The sequence below is a fragment of the Myotis myotis genome, unplaced genomic scaffold (assembly GCF_014108235.1).
Source record: "Myotis myotis isolate mMyoMyo1 unplaced genomic scaffold, mMyoMyo1.p scaffold_m19_p_4, whole genome shotgun sequence".
Taxonomy (NCBI): domain Eukaryota; kingdom Metazoa; phylum Chordata; class Mammalia; order Chiroptera; family Vespertilionidae; genus Myotis; species Myotis myotis.
Genome location: NW_023416346.1, coordinates 408,361 through 427,683, shown reverse-complemented (window position 1 = coordinate 427,683; position 19,323 = coordinate 408,361). Strand labels below are relative to the sequence as shown.

The following is a 19,323-nucleotide window of genomic DNA, read 5'->3' as shown; positions in this document are numbered from 1 at the left end:
CCCTCAAAGCCTCAAATAGTTACTAGTTGACCCTTCACAGAAAAGATTTGCCAACTGCTAACACAGAGAATATTAAAGCCAATGGGGTAAAATATAATTAATTAGTGAATCTGGGTAAAAGGTGTATAGTTCTTTGTACTACTCTTACAAAATTTTTTTTGGATAAGTTTGAAATTTTATCAAATAAATTACCCCCCAAAATTGAAATGCTTCTGAAGCACATAAAAAACACCCTAATACCAAAAAACTTCCCAGGTGATCCTCATGGGCATCAGGCTTCAGCACCAGCACCCCCCCTCCTGAGCGCCTATAGGCAGGAAACTTCGATTTTCCTCATATCCTTTGTAAAGCACCAGGCTGTCTGGGCCATTCATATACCTGACAGACCCTCCATTTCTTCTTGGTCCACTCTCTATCCCCAGTATGCTGCAAAAGCCTGTGAAGGTAGTTTACTCGAGTTCTTCACCCAGACTAGACACCACTTCCAGAATGCCAGCCTTTGGGAGCCAACTCTAAGAAAGGCTGTCATATACTCACTGCCTACCTCCTTTCCAAGGCTTCAGATTTTAAGGTCAAACTTACTTTCCTTGGAATCCTCACAATCCTTACTTATAAAAAACAAACAGAGACAGTGATGCTTCTTGACAGAAATTACCTGGATAACTGGACCCTGGACAAATCCCCTAACCTTTGGAAATGGAATGGGATCAAAAGTTTGAGAACAGGAATCAGCAGCAGCACACAAGTGTAAGGCCACACCTCACAGGCAGTTCCCAACCCCAACTCCTTCCCTGGAACTTACGCTGCGCTGCACATGGTCCACTGCCTGGCTCCTCTCATCATTGCCATTGTAATTCTGCATGGCATCCATGTAAGTCCTCAGGAAGGTATCCTTAATCTATGGAAGACAGGGATGAATAGCTTTAGAAATCTAAAATTTTACATATAAATTAAAAACAAAGAGCTGTAGGGGTTTGGGATTATGACTATCTTTTTTCCTTTTCCCTCACCACCAGGCATAACAGCAGGGCTCCTCATTACTGGGATGTAGATTTTACCTCCCAAGTGGTAGGGGTGTCCCAAAGGAGCTCTGGGGAGAAGAGAAGAGAAGAGAGCACAGGCTGCTTTGGGGAAATCTAGCACTTTGCCTTTGGGACACAACTAGTTTGGCTTGCTTTCACAGTCTCAGAAATCGTTATATAGATACACACTTGTGCTTTGCTGACGTAGCTATCCTAAAAGGAGTATTTAATCTATATTGAAGGTCACTGTTTTAAAACAAGGTGGAGAATAATTTTATTATATATATATGGCTAAGTGACTGACTGTCCATCTGAATGACCGACTGGCCAGTACATATGACACGCACTGGCAATTTAAAAATAAACGACTCGCACATGCATGATACACATAAAGCTCTCGCTGGCGCCAATCGCACACATGTGCTTTGATCTGTCATTGTCCATCGTGAATTTGGTTGACATTTCTATTATAGAGAAATGTCAAATAGTGATATTAAAATATTTCTTCTGCCGAAACCGGTTTGGCTCAGTGGATAGAGCGTCGGCCTGCGGACTGAAAGGTCCCAGGTTCGATTCCGGTCAAGGGCATGTACCTTGGTTGCGGGCACATCCCCAGTGGGGAGTATGCAGGAGGCAGCTGGTCGATGTTTCTCTCTCATCGATGTTTCTAACTCTCTATCTCTCTCCTTTCCTCTCTGTAAAAACTCAATAAAATATATTAAAAAAAAAAAAGTGTGGTTCTGAACTCTATATCTTCCATTGACAATTTAAAAAAAAAAAAATATTTCTTCTAATTAATTTCCTTTCAATGTGCATGGATCCATGCACCAGGGCACTCATAACTATATAAAGAAATAGAGTGAGGATCAACAACTAAGTTTTTGAGTTTGGTTAAATTGTACATTTAGAAATTTACTGGTATTTTAGTTCATAATATGTGATATTTGGAAAATAGCAATACCACTGGAGATGCCAGCTAGCTTATATGTGCCCTATACACATTTCAAGAGGTTTCAAATTTCCTCCTCCCAAAGACTCTTTAACTAAGTGATCCACTTTGTGTATACTCACCTCATGACGAAACACAAACCCTGAAATGCCAGCTACGAGCTCAGCCAGGAACACCAAGGACAGAAACATGGCATACTGAAAATCAAGTGGGCAGGAACAAAGTGAAATATGTCAATATTAGGAAGAGTGCTTCTTTTGGGTAGGTTACTTCTTGTCAGGGAGAATTAGACAAATCCTCCTTTTCCCTAGACAAAGTTTAAGGAAAAGTTTAAAAATACTCTTCTCCAGATTTACCCACATGAGCCCCAATATAGGAATATGTCTGTTTAATAGGAGGAAGCATTTTGGGACTAGTATCATGCCTATCAGCTCAGGTTGACCAAGAGAAATCTAAAAGGGCTTTGTACAACTTAAGGTATTCATTATTTTTAATGTTAGAATCCTTGAGCTAGAAAGTACTCTGGAAGTCACAGGACACAGTTTCACCCTGTCTGGGAGTCCTTCATACCACCTTCCTCTTTATGGTCATTTGGCATCTGCCTGCACCTTCATCTAGCATCTGCAAACCCAGCTCTACCCACCCACCCCTTGTAGCTCATTTAGTTTTCAAACTGTTTCAACTGCTGGAAAGACTTCCTTTCTCTTGGCCACAGTCTGCCTACCTGTAACTTCCACTCATTGGTGTTGAATCTGCTTTCAGGAGATATAAGAACCAGCCCTCTCTTCTATACAACAGGCCCTTATATGGGCAAACACAGCCATGGCGCAACCCTGCTTTTTTCCAATCAGGAAATGGCTTCAAAACTTCTCCCTTTGGAATTGTATCCCTCCCATACTTACAGAAGAATCAGAATGTGCACAGGTTGACCTCCCTTCCTTAATATGGTGGTCATACTCGAATGCAGCATATACAACAATGGCCAATAGGCTACATACCTACCTTTCTTGTTCTGCACAGTACGTGGAGTTAATAATCTTTTAAAAAGCCCGTATGCTACACTACTGACTAACAACATTTGCAGGCACCTAAAACCCTTAGTGCTTCTTTCCCATTTCATGCTTCCTGTACTTTCCAAGTTGATTTTGTGTGTGTGCATGTGCATGCCTAATTTCAGGGATATTACATGGTACTTACGAGACATTAATGGTTTCCATTTTTGTGACTTTGAAAAGCAGATGAAAGGAAAGAGAATTGATTCCTTTCCTACAAGGCATATGTCTTACAATATGCTTCTTCTCATCTCAAACTATATAAAAGCCCTCAATATTTGGAATGGCCCTAGATGATGCTGTGGAATTTAGATAGACTGCACATGGCCATATGACTTATTTGTAAAGTGTACACATGTCCTGTAAAGTATAAATATATACACAGGATCATAAATTATTTTTCTTAGCTAGTGGTACATATATTAAAAGGAAGAAATACTGGCTTAAAATGCCAGTTTCATTTGAAATATTAACAAAAGTCTCTACACACTTGAAGTACAGCCACTAAAATATGAAGCACACAGTTATGAATAGAATGCCTTATATAAACAACTTCTCTCTCTTGACTTGGTACAAAATGCAATTAGAAGCACATTTTACTCTAGGGAGACTCTCATACCAGGCCTAGACTCCACCAGAACTCCTCCTAAGTTTGAGCCCTAGCCTTTCTGTGGCGAAACTCTTAGGAAAGAGGCAGCTTCCCTAGGCCCCACAAAGTGAAAATAGTTATTTTCAGTTGTTTTGCAATTAATGAGGTTAAATGAGGACTGTAAAATTCTAGACTGAAACTTAATCAAGTTACTTCCTCTCTCATCAGCAAGATCAACAATATCCCATCTTTTGGAAGTTCCCTGCTACCAGAACCTTCCAGAAAACATTTCCTTCTCCTTCACAAGGTCTTAGCCGAAGTCTATTGGGAAGAGCTTGTGCTAAATACAGATGGTAGGGTTCAAATTTTCTCCAAATGAAAATACTGTAGTAAAAACTATCCTGGCTCTGGAAAGAGACATTTATGGGTTCCAATACCAGGTCTCTATACTGGTATATTAGCTGTATGAACCTTGGCAGGTTATTTAACCTCAAAGACTTTATCCTGTAATGGAAATACAATCTATACTTCATTCACAGAGATGGTGAGAAATAAATGTAGTATGCACATATGACAGCATCTGGCAGACAAAAGGAACTACATGATAATTTTTTAAAGGTAAAAAAAAATAAAAACCTTTTGTACTCCCCAAAAGGCTCATCTGCCAACAAGTTCTCAAGAGTTAAGAGAAAATGGTAGCATGGTGTGGCACCATCTTCAGAAGAGGCCAGAGATAACTATTCCATTGCTGTATCCTCTTTTTTTTTAATTAAATCTTTATTGTTCACATTATTACATTTGTTCCTCTTTTTCCCCCCATAACTCCCCTCCTCCCAGTTCCCGCCCCACCCTCCGCCCTCACTCCCCACCCACTGTCCTCATCCATAGGTGCACGATTTTTGTCCAGTCTCTTCCTGCATCTCCCACACCCCTTTCCCCCCCAAGAATAGTCAGTCCATTCCCTTTCTATGTCCCTGATTCTATTATGATCACAAGATTATTTATTCACTTGATTCTTAGATTCACTTGTTGATAGATGCATGTTTGTTGTTCATAATTTGTATCTTTACCTTTTTCTTCTTCTTCCTCTTCTTAAAGGATACCTTTCAGCATTTCATATAATACTGGTTTGGTGGTGATGAACTCCTTTAGCTTTTCCTTATCTGTGAAGCTCTTTAACTGACCTTCAGTTCTGAATGATAGCTTTGCTGGATAAAGTTATCTTGGTTGTAGGTTCTTGGTATTCATCACTTTGAATATTTCTTGCCACTCCCTTCTGGCCTGCAAAGTTTCTGTTGAGAAATCAGCTGACAGTCGTATGGGTATTCCCTTGTAGGTAACTGAGTTTCTTTCTCTTGCTGCTTTTAAGATTCTCTCTTTGTCTTTTGCTCTTGGCATTTTAATTATGATGTGTCTTGGTGTGGTCCTCTTTGGATTCCTTTTGTTTGGGGTTCTCTGCACTTCCTGGACCTGTAAGTCTATTTCTTTCACCAGGTGGGGGAAGTTTTCTGTCATTATTTCTTCAAGTAGGTTTTCAATATCTTGCTCTCTCTCATCTTCTGGCACCCCTATAATTCTGATGTTGGTACACTTGAAGCTGTCCCAGAGGCTCCTTACACTATCTTCGTATTTTCGGATTCTTTTTTCATTTTGCTTTTCTGGTTGGGTGTTTTTTGCTTCTTCGCATTTCAAATCTTTGCCTTAATTCTTGCGCTCCTCTGGTCTGCTGTTGGGAGTCTGTATAGTATTCGTTATTTCAGTCCGTGTATGCTTAATTTCTAGTTGGTTCTTTATCATGACATCAAGGGTCTCATTAGATTTCTTGAGGATCTCACTACATTTACCGGTGGCTTCTAGACAGTTCTTAAGAGACCTTAAAAGTGTGGTTCTGAACTCAATATCCTCCATTGACAGTTTTGTCCTGTTTCTTTGTCTCCGCATTTTTTATGCTTTCTTGGTGCACCCCCTAGTGGTCTTTGTGCGCAGTCTTGTTGTGGTTAAGCCTTGATTGTTGTCGGCAATACCGGGGGTGATTTGACCTCCAGGCTAACTGGCTATGAGAGTCCGCTGTGTCCTCCATTGCTGTATCCTCTCTTATGCCCCTCCTTCACTCATACAATTTGAGCTGGAAGAAACCTTGTTAATTTTTAGTCCAATAGTATTCTTTTATAAATGAGGTCTAAAGAGGATACATCCTTGCCACTAAACACATAGACAGTGTCAGAATCAGTCAAGTCTCATGACCAGGTCTCCTCCATTATTGTTTACACAGATGAATATTTAGCAATCCTTCTTTACTATACATTTGAAGTTAATTCTCCTCTTGCTGCCCAGTTGATTTAAGCATGCATCCAAAGTTGAGGACTACTATACTAGACTAAAACAAATCCTAATGCTTGTAAGGAATACAAGAAGGAAAACTTGGGGTGTTAGCATAGAGTGACAGCTGAAAGCAGTAAAAGTGCCTCAATATGGCTTCACTATGGTTTTGCCACCAACCCAAAAGAATCAGTGGTGGCCAGGGCATGTCTCCTGCATGGTCTACAGAAGAGAAAGTGGCCAAATCAACCATGGCTTCCATGAGGTTGTCAACAAAGACACAGACGTATGCCACTTTGGAAGGTGGTTCCTTTAGAGTGAATTACCTTTACACCCACATCTATCACTACATGGTATTAAATGCTACTACAACCTAGAGCTAAATGAGGAAGCACCAACAACAAAGTACTGGTGGACACTTTGCTAATGAGCTCTCAAGTGTTAGGAGATGCCTTTGCTACCTTTTATCTATAAAAGCCTTTAATATTAACTTTTATTAATGAGGAGCATGGACAGTAAGTAGAGACTTAGGCAACTATTCTGTTAAAAACTTAAGTATCACAGTAACAACCTTTTAACAGCTTATCCTTATTATTTGGGAAACATCACTGCTCTGTCTGCCCTATTGCAGTAAAGGTACCCAGCACTGGTCCTGGTAGCCAATAGTTGGCACTGCATCAACCCTCCGTTGAGTGGAGAAGCTCTGGCTTAGCTCAACTCCCATAGAACCAGGGTGTGAAGGTTTCGAGAAGAGGGTGCCCATGCATCAACAGCCAAGTTCAAGGACACAGAAAGTATTTCTCCAGTGGGAACTTGGAGACTAAAGACTGCTTATGTTTGGGATGCTGTCTTGCCCACCAAAGCTGCACATCACATGCTTGAAGAGATTTCTAAGACAGAATTCAAAACTGGAACAGGGTGTCTTGCCACAAATTTGAATGGCCTATTAGAACCGCTGGCCACTGTTTTCTCATCATCTACCTCAGGGGACCAGGACTGGTTTTTTTTGTGCCAGGCTGTGTTTGGGGCTGTTTTTCCCTCTAAGGGATTAAAGGGTGGATTATGTAAGAGTCTGGACTAAAATTAGAATCAATGAATATTGAGGTCTTATCTGTGGCTTCAAGAAAGGCCACTTTGCTTTCATGTGATTGATATTTTTGCAAAAAGGAATTGAAAAAGCAGTATGATGTTGTGACATACTCACCAGTTTCAACATCCATGGGCTACCACGGCATGTAGCAAAGCATCCAAACAGGCCAAAAACAACGATAGTAGTGCCAGTTCCGATGAGGACATAGGGAGCATTTGTGGAGTTCTCAGCAATGAGGGAAATATAGGTGCCCAGAGTGAGTTTTCCCCAGACTCCAACGGCCAGCAGGATCACCCCAGTGATCTGAAAATGGGAAGGCAGGAGAAGAGAGTGTAAGACTGCTGCTGAGAGAGGTGACAATCAGTGTGGCCTGAATATGACAACTCCAGTTTGTATGAGCAAATTGGTAATTGCTATAGGATTCCCTAAAGTAATGAGAAAAGGTTGAAGATCATTAACTAACGCCATCATACAGCAAAGACAATGATTTTGTACAATTAGATCTTATACAATCCCATATGCTGTTACTACATTAATCCAAACTGAAGCCAACAATAAAGAACTTTTTAAGCTGCTTAAGAAGTATATCCTAATACAGTTCTCAGAGACTTTCTAGGTCTAGTCTGAACCACAACTTGATGCTGAGCTAGGTATAACCCCAATAGTAATGTCAGTCACCCTCTTCAAGGGTATGTGTGTACATAGTGTGTTTTAAGGACATTTCACATGTTTTAAGGAACAAAGTAATTTTCTTTCACTATTTTCACAAAAATCTCTACAAAAGCAAAACTTTCAAAATATTTTTGAATCCATGTTGATTCACCACCTTATTTATGTTACTTTATTCAATATAAAACAACAGAAGAATCCAAATAACTCCTAGAATTAACTTTAATGCAATGTGTCAAACCCTACTGATCAGGCCAAAAGAAATCCCTACAGCACGTCTAAACTCTAGAACCCTGCACCAATTGTGTCTTTACTTCAGAAAATAGACGTGGGGCTGCATGCTATGCCTCACTCTCTATCCCCTGAAGCTTTAGCTACTGAAGCCAATGGTTGACTGTGTCTCTAGCTCCAAAACTGGCCTCTCCTTCGGTTTATTAGTAGCTTAGCAACTTATTTAAACTAACAGCCCTCTGCTATCTCTTCTGAAAGCTTATGAAGCCAAAAAAAGCCTGGGTGTCCAAGGTAGCTCTTCTCCATACCAAATGCCTCAGTTCCCTGTCCAGCCTGACCACTCAAGTGAGGAGGCCAGATGAGAAACTGGAGAAAACCAGTATGATACAAATCAATACCCACCTCACCAACATTTCCCCTGTCGATCAATACACTGTTCACTGTTCCATAACATCTGTAAGTGAACACCACCAGATACATGCTGCATGAGGAACCAAACAGCTGGGCCAGTGAAGATGCCAAGGCCTCTCTCCGTATACTCTGAAAACTCCTTATGCCATTTGGAGCCATCAAGCTCCACCATCATATTGTTTCTCCGTGCAGGAAAAAGAACAGACCCTGTACCTTTCCCCATATCAGGTGAGAGTGGGCTCCACATATTTGGGGAGAAGGGTTCAGTAGAAACAAGAATTTGGTGATACTCCCTTACCCCTACCCCCAATAGTTTTTCTACTTTGTAGAAATATTAACCGTGAAAGAATTAAAAGCTTGAAATCATGAAAAGATTGAGGAACTAATGCAACTTTTACAAGGTAAAGGAATGGATGTGATATAGTCTTCAGGAAAAAATGTTTGACACTACTATTTGGGAGATAGTGGCCCAGTGGAGGTCTACTGCCTTTGAAAAGTTCCAATGGAAATGACCTTAGTGAGTTAAGACAACCAAGATCTCAAATGTTGCCAAGAGTTTCATGTCCTCTGCTGACACCTGGTGGTTACTACAGAAAGTACCTTCCTTGAACAGCCTCTTCCATATTCCTCCAAATAGAAACATAAAAGATTTTTCACCTACCAGAATCAAAATGTAACATTCAATTCTCCACTTATTAGGAATACGAACATACTGAATTGAACATTAGGTAGAAATGGCAGTGCATAAGATGTCTTTTATTACTCAATTCTTAGCACAGTGCCAGGCACAGAGTAAATGCTTAATATAGACTGACAAACAAATATATTTAATTTCTCTGGGTCTTAGAACCTCTATTTTATAAAACAGAATCCATCAAATGCCAAATACTTACAAAACTTCTCCATAAGGTAAATACTGTGAGTTGAGTTAAAAATGAGAAACTTTCTCCTTCACTTCCCACTCTGCACTATCTGCCTAAAGCTGTAAATATCACAATGTGTTAAACAAAAGCAAAAATTCGATTAAGCTAATCATTGTTTATTCAGACTGAATGTAGGTCTCATGTATAAACTTGCAATTTCACATGACTGTCCTTAAAGATTCAGTAATACTTCAGACATACACTGAGCAGCTACAGTCCATACATTACTATTACCAGTCATTATTAGAATGATATTGTTTTAATGAAAGTATACACTACTGACCAAATTTGAGTCTGATATTATCATATATTTCTATGACCAGAGATTTCATAAAGTTCACTTACCACCATACCAAATATTATATGTGGTATGTCAAAGTTAACACAAATTCTGATTTAAAGGCAAACAGTATTAACATTTTTATTCCTGTTCTCCTTTCCAAAAATAATTTCTCCAAGTGTAACCATTGCTTTGTATAATAAATCTCTCCTCATGCAAAGTACAAAGCCTATAATATCAACTTGTTAAATATTCGTTTAATGTAAATTACACAACTATCCCCCCTTCTTTCATTCTTTCTTTTTTTTTCTTTTGCAAACCTCAAGGTTGCCTCTTAAAGACTTCTAGTAGGCACCATATTGCATGGGAGAAAAACCATCCAACATCTTGACATTGACCAAGTTGGTCATCCTCTAAGGAACTCTTCCACTGAATGACATGAATACTGGGATAGCTAGGCCCCTCCAAGCACCCACCTGCTAAGAATCTAAGACCAATCTAGAGAGAAAATGCCTTCTCAAATGTTGGTCTTCTACTCAAACATTCCTGATAGACAAATTGTGTTTGAAAACCCAAACTCCACATATGTAAGGCCTTCTGCATCCTCATCTCCTTCATGACTCTTTGTGCATTCTACATTGTTCCAGGAAAGTGTAGTTCTCTGTGCACTTCCCATTCTTTATTGCTTCTCAGCCATTGCTCTTGATGATCCTATTACCTAGGTTTGTTACCCTTCCTATCACTACCTGTCCCAGCCTCCTTAAACAAACCTTATTCTGTAGTATTCCATTGTTTGTCATACAGTGTTCTATTCCCCCTCCCATGCACATCTAGTACTGTGATTCCCTTAAGAGCAGAAGCTGTGTATCTTGCACATAGTCAATGTCCAGAATGTCTGTTGAATGAATGAATAAGCAACCAATTGTAGATTGACAAGGGGAAAAGTTTCATGTTATCCATCCACCTACTCTACCCTCTGAAATTCTCTGAAAACCTAGCCAATCTGAGTCAGCATTGTAATCTGGAGAACAACAATGTAAAGGACAAAGAAGAAAGGGTTCAATAGACAAGGAAGAAAAAGGTTGGACTATAGTACACCCTGAGGTGAGTAAAACCATATCTGGTGGTGGTAGTGGTGGTCAACTTGGGGTGAGTATTATAAAACAATTGCCAGGCCATGAGAGAGGGGAAAAAAAATTACAAGCAAAGGAGCCAGGGATACTGCACTTTCATGTTTCTCAGATGCCCAGAGGCATTTTACTTGAGCCCACTCCCATTTGTGCTCACAGACCACAGACATTCTGATTAAACTTGTATCATCAGAATAACAGCGTGAATTTGTCACATTTACAACTTAATTATTTTATTAAAAAGTAATTGTGTAAATGATTAATGTTTTAAAATAGACTAAGAACCAGGATTTACTGGGGCTTTTCCACAGGCTTGAGAACTCAGCCCAGGTGAATGGCAAGAGGAGACCTAGTATATTTAAAAGGTAGATGAATGGAAGAGTTCATGGCTTGGGGTTAGAATATCATGATTTCAGTTGTAGTTTTGTCACAAATTAGCTATGTGGCCTTGGACAGATCAGCTAACCTTTCTGGGCCTCAGTTCCTTGTTCAGTAGGATCAGGAAGCGGGCAAACCTGATTTTCAATGCTTCCCCCATCTCTAACATTCAACAATAAATATGAACCTCAAGCTTCATATTTATTCAAATTTATTCACTCTGAAATATAGTGATAGATGTACCATTGGGCAAATAAGCACAAGAAAGCTTATGAGGTTCTTCCTGTGACTGACAAACCATCAGCAGTGGGAGTAGAAAGTCAACTAATTTTTGGACGCAAACTCCACTGTTCTGCCAGCTTTCCAAGATGACAAGTGGTTGCTGGGTGAGGGAAGAGAACATGTACAGTTAGTCATGTGTTATAGTTTTACACAGACTTCCAAAAATTCATTCGCTTACTGGCATGACAACAAGCTTTCCTTTTAAATGATGACACTGCTATCTTAAGAGCAACAAGACATATGCTTTGAGCTTTTTCTAAGTAAGTATGTTAGCCAATTCAATCTTTTTCTCCTTATTTTTATGTCTATGTGTATATGTGTGGAAGATAACACACAATACACGGTGGGGAGATCAGTGGCATCATTAAATATGAATAGGGAAGTTTAGAACAGTGAGAGAAGAGGATTTTAAATTCTGTTAAAACTGAATTTGAGAACCAATAGGAAACCTCTCTGTTGCAGGTCCTGTTTTCTGTTGGTTTTGAGATGACACATATAACATGTTCAGATGGCAATTGTGGATGGGGAGCTGGAGTTCAGAATTTAGAAGTTCATCAGATCTGCAAATGAGGGTTCAGGCCAGAAGTGACAGCTAAAGGAACAGTGTGTCTCAGGAAACAAAAGCAGAGGATGGTTGTAATGATAAGGACTAAGGCTAGAACATGAGAGGACAACACTGGAAGACAGGTGATAGTGAGGAGATGCAGAACACAGTGGACACATCTATGAAGGTAGCTGCTAATAGGAAAAGTAGGAGACATAGAAGAAAGAGACTTTCTTTCTCTTCTAAAAACTTAATGGGGGGAAGGGAATACCACCACAGTTCATTGATCCCAGGTATGCCAATGAGCAGACATGGTACTCTTTATTTATATACCCAGTACAGCCCACTAAGATTATATTTATTACTTAAATATTTCATTCTATAGCCAATTCATAGAATTCAAGTTCCAAAGAATTCATTTGTCACAAACTTTAGCTTCCATTTCAATTTTATCAATGACTATATAACCGGGGTCTGAAATGCATACTGTCTAACAGATCATAGAAGCTTTTGAAAATATGTATAGGGCTTTGAATGGCACTATGAAAAGTCAGGAATTCCAGCCCTGGCTGTGGGCCCACCATAGCAGTTTCTTCACCTGGGTAGTGAAGCAGCTAATCATCTCATAGGAAATGACACCAAGAATGCATTAAGTCCAGCAAACAAATGCTTCCTTCTCCCAGATGCTTTCAAAATACAACCACCAGCTTGTACAAGTCATGTTTTACATCTGTTTCTTAGTTCTTCATCTGTGAAATGATTGGACTGGCTCCAGTCACATCTCCACGAGCCAAGTGCTTAAGTTTTATCTGTCTCCTTGAATTGCCCAAATGATCCTCAGAAGGGCCAAGATCCAGCATTTACCAAGGGCCTGTATTGGTTGGGGCTTTGTAGTTTGTCCATGGGAGTCTAGGAGAGAAGTGGCTTGAGCACGTGACAGACTGGAGACTGAATAATTTCTAATAGCCTAGAGGCCCAGGAACTGATAGAAACTGATAAATATGGTGACAGTACTTTAGGAATTAAAAACTGAGTCTGAACATGGTAGAGAAATTTGAAATAGACCTATCACAGAAAATCAAGGCTAAATGGCTGCGAAAATCATAATAAAGGGTACTTATTAAAATAGTCTTTTACTACTTGAATAACTAAACCCCTTCCAATAAGGCCCAAGCAGTTCCAACTTACACTTAATTCCATTATTCAACAAAGTGTCACATTAAATTTCTAAACATGTTTTTAGGAACTCTGTATATCTCACTAGGAAAGAATGGACATACCTGAATTGGTTTCTTATTTCCTGTATATTGCCTTACAAGATTCAGGATTTTAGGTCTCTTCCCTCTTAAAAAAAAAAAAAAATCCCAAAAGAAAGGCCCTAAAAGCCTTTCACTACACAGTTATAAGCACATTGAGAAACATCCCATTATTCCATGGAGAAATTTTAATGGCAGCTTATTCTGAGCCTCTTGGCATTACTTTTTTATTTATACTAGTAAGTATTGTTGATGAGTTTCCTTAAAAATATACACTAATAAGGTGTGTTGTACTCCAACTTTGAGTCCCCAAGAGCATGTAAAAGGAAGAAGTGAACAAACCAGAGGTTAAGGATGTCTGGATGTAGTTCACATCTCTGGTTTTAGTGATGACCCAGATATATAAATAGACTGCATATGCTAGTAGGTGAATACCTATTATGAATTGGGGCCAGCAAAGCCACTTACAAGGAGATTTGGGTACTTAGAAATCAGGAGCAGCTATAGTGGCTAAAGTGACAGAAGCTTAATGTTTTGGGGATTCCCTCTATGCCACATCTCCTCCATGGAACCCCCATTTGATTTCACTTGTATATAAAATATGTTGACCCAGTTAACACATAAAGCATGAGTACCAGGAGCGTGAACAGCATTAGCATTATTAGCAGGTGGCTGGCCAAGTGCAGGAAGCGTTGTAGAGAGAAGCCACTTCCCTTGCTTCCATTCCTCAGTGACCTAGGACTGAACCAGCTGTGAAAAGATGGATAAAATTCCAAACTAATACGGAAAGATATTTTAAAAGAAGATCATGTCAGTGTAAGCTTATAAACAAGCTACAACTATATTATTAATGCGTGTTGATAGAAAGTTTCTGCTGACCACAAATGTATCATATCCTATATTGTTAATTGTGTATACATCAAGATTTAAAGAGCCTTGTGGGAGGAAATAAGGTCTTTTAACTCCTTTGTAAACACCAAAGCCTCACTCACATCCTGTGCCTGATTTTCTAACACAACAGGTCCTTCAGACATTCTGTCCTAATATCTATTTTAAGTACAATCACTGCTTGTCTGATCATAATTCCCAATTTTTAATTTGAAAGCCAGTCACTGTGCATATAGTGACCACACAATAGAAGCTTCATAAATGCAGAATGAACCTTAGTAGCAACGTTTCTCTCATGATTATTATGTTGAACAAATTTAGCTTTCTAGGAGTTCCATTATTTTAAAAAGGGAATTTTCTTTGCATAATTTCTATATAGGATTATCATCTTCAAAATACCAAAAATAAAACCATAGTCCTGTGTGTATATATATATTATATCTTATACATACCTGTGTAAATAAACAGGAATAAGTTAGAACTTAGATAGTGAAGAAATCTATTAAGGCTTGTGCTCTATCTGGCTATGAATTGATGGGAGTGAGGGGGTGGGGTGTTTGGAGGAACTCACGCCTCTTTCTCCATGAAATTGGAGCTGATAACACCTAATGCTAGAAGAGGACCTACTATTGAGTAAAAACATATGTGGAAGAGGCATGCATATAGTATTCAATAATAAGATTCTTACCTCCTTTCAGTGGTCCTAACTTTCTCCTGGGAAGACTTAGGGGTCAAAATCACTTCCCTCTCAACATTCAAATATCCTCACTGCACACATATGTGATACTGCTACCAATAACACATAGGGGGAAAGTTCAAATGTCTAATGTTGATAGGTACTGTGGGAAAATATTAACTGAAGCAAATTGACCAAATAACAGGTTTTTATCTGAGTGCAACTACCTGCCTGGTCCTTGTAAAGTCAAATCCATATAGTGGACATCGCTTCTCACAATGCTTCACAAATGTCTGCTTTTGACCACAAGGGGGCCTAAATAGGAAAAATTGGGAATTATTTGGTCTAATCTATCACCACTAATGGAAATGTAATTTGAAGCTCTAACATTCTATAATTCCATGAGGTCTGTAATTGATGGTTAGGAGAATGAGCAGTGCTTATACCAGCAAAATGTCTCTCTCTTAAAAAAAAACAAAAAAAAACAAAAAAAAACTGTACAATAGTTGGAGAAAGGATAGGTCCTCACTATGTGCTGGACACTATACTAAGTGTTCTAATGTAGCCTGACTGGAGAAGGTTCTTTCTCGCAAACCCTCTACTTCTAACAGTTCTATAAGAAAACCTCGAAAGCTAGTGTCATCCATCCTGGCACTGATGCCAGATTGACTCTCAACCCTGAGAATTTGGCTGCCACAATTAAAAAATAAAATATGCAGGCATAGTCACTAATTTATTTATTTTAAAAAATGCTCTTCATTATTCCTCCCCATTGAGGCAGGCAGCTCTATAGAAATGAAAACATGTTCTGCTCCAAGCTACATCTTGACACTTTAAAAACCAAGATGGGAAATAAATATCCTGATGTATATGTTATGATGAGCCAGAAATGGTAACTATCACAAACAAATCTACACAAGGACCATCTGACTTTCAAAGCAGCTCTGGCCCAAAGTGGTGTCCTATCTGCCTGTCCCATAGCCTGCAAGGGGGATGTGCAGTCCTTCATTAACTAAGGGCACAGTCTGAAAACACAGTTAATTGTGTATGTGCCTGGAATAAATGGCCTTTATTGAGCAGTACTGTGCTCCCTATATGCTTCACCCCATTTATTTTTTCCCATCACATTTATTTTTAATCTCTGTTTTTCAGATGAAAAACAGGCTTTGAAAACTGAGGCTTTGAAAACAGCGTTAGACATGATGCCTGTGTTTTGGGCCAATTTTCAAAAATCTATATTTAAGCCAGTATTAGGAAAGTTAACAGAAGGAAAGATTTTTGTCTCAATATAGGGAAAATTTTTTCTAGTAATAGGCATTACCCAAAATGGAGTGGGTTGCCTTGCAAATGTGACAACAGAAGGCAACCATAGAACAGAAGTTCTATGGATGGAAAGCCAGCAGGAAAATGCAGAATTGCCTGAAAGGTTGTCTAATGCTATTGTTCAGGAAACCTAGTGATTTTCCTCGCCAATTATCTCCCTAGATTTTCATATATGCATGAATAGGAGCTTTGCGACACAGGAACCAGGGAAACCATTTTCCCAGATTCCGAGTTACATTTCCTTTTATCTCTAAAAGGAAGTGAAAGGCCACATAATTTTTGTCACATGAAGAGCAATGTAATGAGGTTGAAACTAAAATAAGCTGTGTTCTTTAAAAGGGGATATGGCACTTGAAGGAGTGTTTACCCTATTAATAATAGTTCTATTTTCCCTAGGCAACTATACTCTACCATTTCTCAGCTAGAGTAGAAATCCTGGCTGACTTTAAGAATCATTGAAGCTGGTTAAAGATAAATGTACAAAGACTATAGAGGCAACCTCCATACTTTTCACATATAGACAAAGATTCTTTCAAAAACCTGACAAAGAAGTAAAATGAGAAACTACATATCTAATAGGTGCTATTAATAACAGTATATTGCATCAGAAATCTATCCCCTATAAAACAAGTTCATAACTCCTTAGAAGAGCTATGTAACTAGCTCTTGGTAATGGTCATGGGGACAATACAGCTCTACTTTTTATCCCTGTGGTGACACAGCTGCCACTGCTAAGCTCACTCCAGCATGGTGCCTGCTGGTTCTACCTGCTCAGGCCTCCTGCTCCACTGATGCACAGCCAGGTCCAACCTGCCCTCCAAAGCCCAACTGAAATGATCTTTCTGGCAAGAGGCCTTTCCTGAAAGACAGTAATCATTTCATCCTCTTCTGAATGTGCTTAGGCTTTTCCATGTTATCTCTTATAAATGGTTTTTTTAACTTGTGTTCTACACCTTTGTGAATACCTTAGCACAGCCCCAGTAGACAGCTCCCTGACAACATATGAGTCCCTCTTGGAACTGTGTTAACTATATATATATCCTATGGCATCTAGCTTTTGCTTTTGATAAACATGATTAGACAGAGCACTCTGATAGCAAATAGTTCTCATCTAGGACACATTACTTAGGCACAAGCAATAGAAATAAACATCTTCCAAAATGCTAGAGGGTATTAATATTTTTTAGTAAATATTAATGCTAGAGGGTATTAATATTTTTTCTTAGTAAATATTAATGCTAGAGGGTATTAATATTTTTTCTTAGTAAATATTAATGCTAGAGGGTATTAATATTTTTTAGTAAATATTAATGCTAGAGGGTATTAATATTTTTTCTTAGTAAATATTAATGCTAGAGGGTATTAATATTTTTTCTTTGTAAATATACTAAATTTACACAGCAAGAAAGTTTGGGATTGCACCAGGGGCCCTCTTTACACAATGGGGATAACATAATAGTGGCATTTGTTGATTCTTAAGTCATTTAAATTGCAAAACCCTAAACTAACCTATGACATAGAAATCATAAGAGTGACTATCAATGGAGGGTACAAGACTGACAGGAGGGGGCATAAGGGGTGATGGAGAGAATTTTTATCTTGATTGAGGTGTGTTTTGGGAAAAGGCCTCAAAACTCAAGCAGAAAAATAATGAGTGAAGAAATGTTATTATATAATCACTAGAGGCCCGATGCATGAAATTTGTGCAAGGGGCTTGGCCCTCGCAGCCGCGGTGGCTTGCCTCAGCCTTTGCAGCCCCAGCTTCATCCAGAAGGTCGTCTAGAAGTTCATTTGGCTGTCCAGTCTAATTAGCATATTACGCTTTTATTATTATAGATTAGAGACAGCAGGAGGAAGAAAATGTCCTTGGATTTCATGTAACAAGTAAAATATCATCTTATCTTTATAATGTGCTTTACAGTATAAAGTATTTTTGTTCATAAAATTCTATGTAATACTTATAATATCCTTCTTGTCATCTTAACATACAACTAGTAGCACTCAGTATCAGTGTCCTACTTACCACACCCACTCAAGAAATGCTATTTTCTCAACAGATTTTATACCTGCTAGAAATTAACAGTCTTAAAAAGAGAATCATGTAACAAAATTCTGTATCACAGAAATATATTCATGAAACTTAGGACAAATTTATTGTGATGGTTTATGTATTAACTGAATGTGTTTTCTCCCTTCAAGTGGGGAATAATTTACAGAACTTAACTAAAAGTCTGTAGCTAGCAAAAACAACCTGTAGAAACTTATGTTAGGACAGTGAAGATAATTTTTTAAATGTTTGCCTTTACAGCTGAGTGTAAATAGAAGAAAATCTATAGTCAGGCCACCCCTTTCTAAACTTCCTTGCAGATCTTCTGCCCCAGGGCACTTTAATGTTCCTCAAAGGTCAGATTGTTTTCAGGCTTAGTTATCTTCAAGATACAATTAGTGCTGTTCTTTCTAATTGGAGTACAAGAGAATGTAAGTTCTGATTTCAGTGAAGGACCAAGAACTCAACCTGCTCTCTCATGGCCACGAGACTCTGGCAGCCTTAAGATACACATATACCAGAAGTAAAGATGAAAGCAAAGAAGTTCCTTGATTGCACATATGCTTGCTCCCTCTCCTAAAGAAAAAATTTTTAAAATGGAGTAACACCCCAAATCTATCACTTTAATGCAATTTTCATAATTTCAGGACATTTCATTTCACATGAATGCATATAATTACTATATATATATATATATATATATATATATATATATATATATATATAATCACTGTGCACATAAACTGTGATGAAGTCACTAGAGCTTTCCTCATTTGCAACATGGGTTCAGTGATGACAGTGCTTCCTTGATAGGGTTGTTGGGAAGATTAAGCTAGTTGATATGGGCAAAGTACTTAGAATACTACCTGGTGCATCAGAAGCATTTAATCAATGTTAGCTACTATCTCTGTCAACATCATCACCTTGTCCAACCTCCACAATTTTAAAAGTAAGAAGACAGGGCTAGAGAAGCAAAATATATGCCCCAAGATCATGCAGCTAGTTAGAGGCAGAACCAAGACTAGAATTTAAGTCACTCATTTATCCATACAGATTACTTCAAAGTCTATAAAGTGTCCCCTTTAAGGGCCTCTGAACAATTATAGTATAGCAAGCATGTCAAACTCAAAGGCTAACATGGGCCAAATAAACAAGGTTTAAGTTTATGTGGGACACAAAAAAAACAACACACAAAAGCTTCAATTTCCATAGAAATGTAGGTTTATTTCGATAGAGACATTCTGAATAGAAAGGGCTGAAATAA

General features: G+C 38.6%; 1 protein-coding gene across 1 annotated transcript in view; it reads right to left on the bottom strand.

Annotated features, from left to right (window-relative positions):
* TSPAN7 (tetraspanin 7) overlaps window positions 1–19,323 on the bottom strand; it is a 77,259-nt gene that overhangs the window by 11,556 nt on the left and 46,380 nt on the right. Inside the window, exons 2-4 of the mRNA XM_036305778.1 lie at window positions 7,136–7,324; window positions 2,094–2,168; window positions 803–898 (exon numbers count right to left, since the gene is read on the bottom strand). Of these exons, the coding sequence (XP_036161671.1) occupies window positions 803–898; window positions 2,094–2,168; window positions 7,136–7,324 (360 nt within the window). The remainder of the gene's footprint in view (window positions 1–802; window positions 899–2,093; window positions 2,169–7,135; window positions 7,325–19,323) is intronic.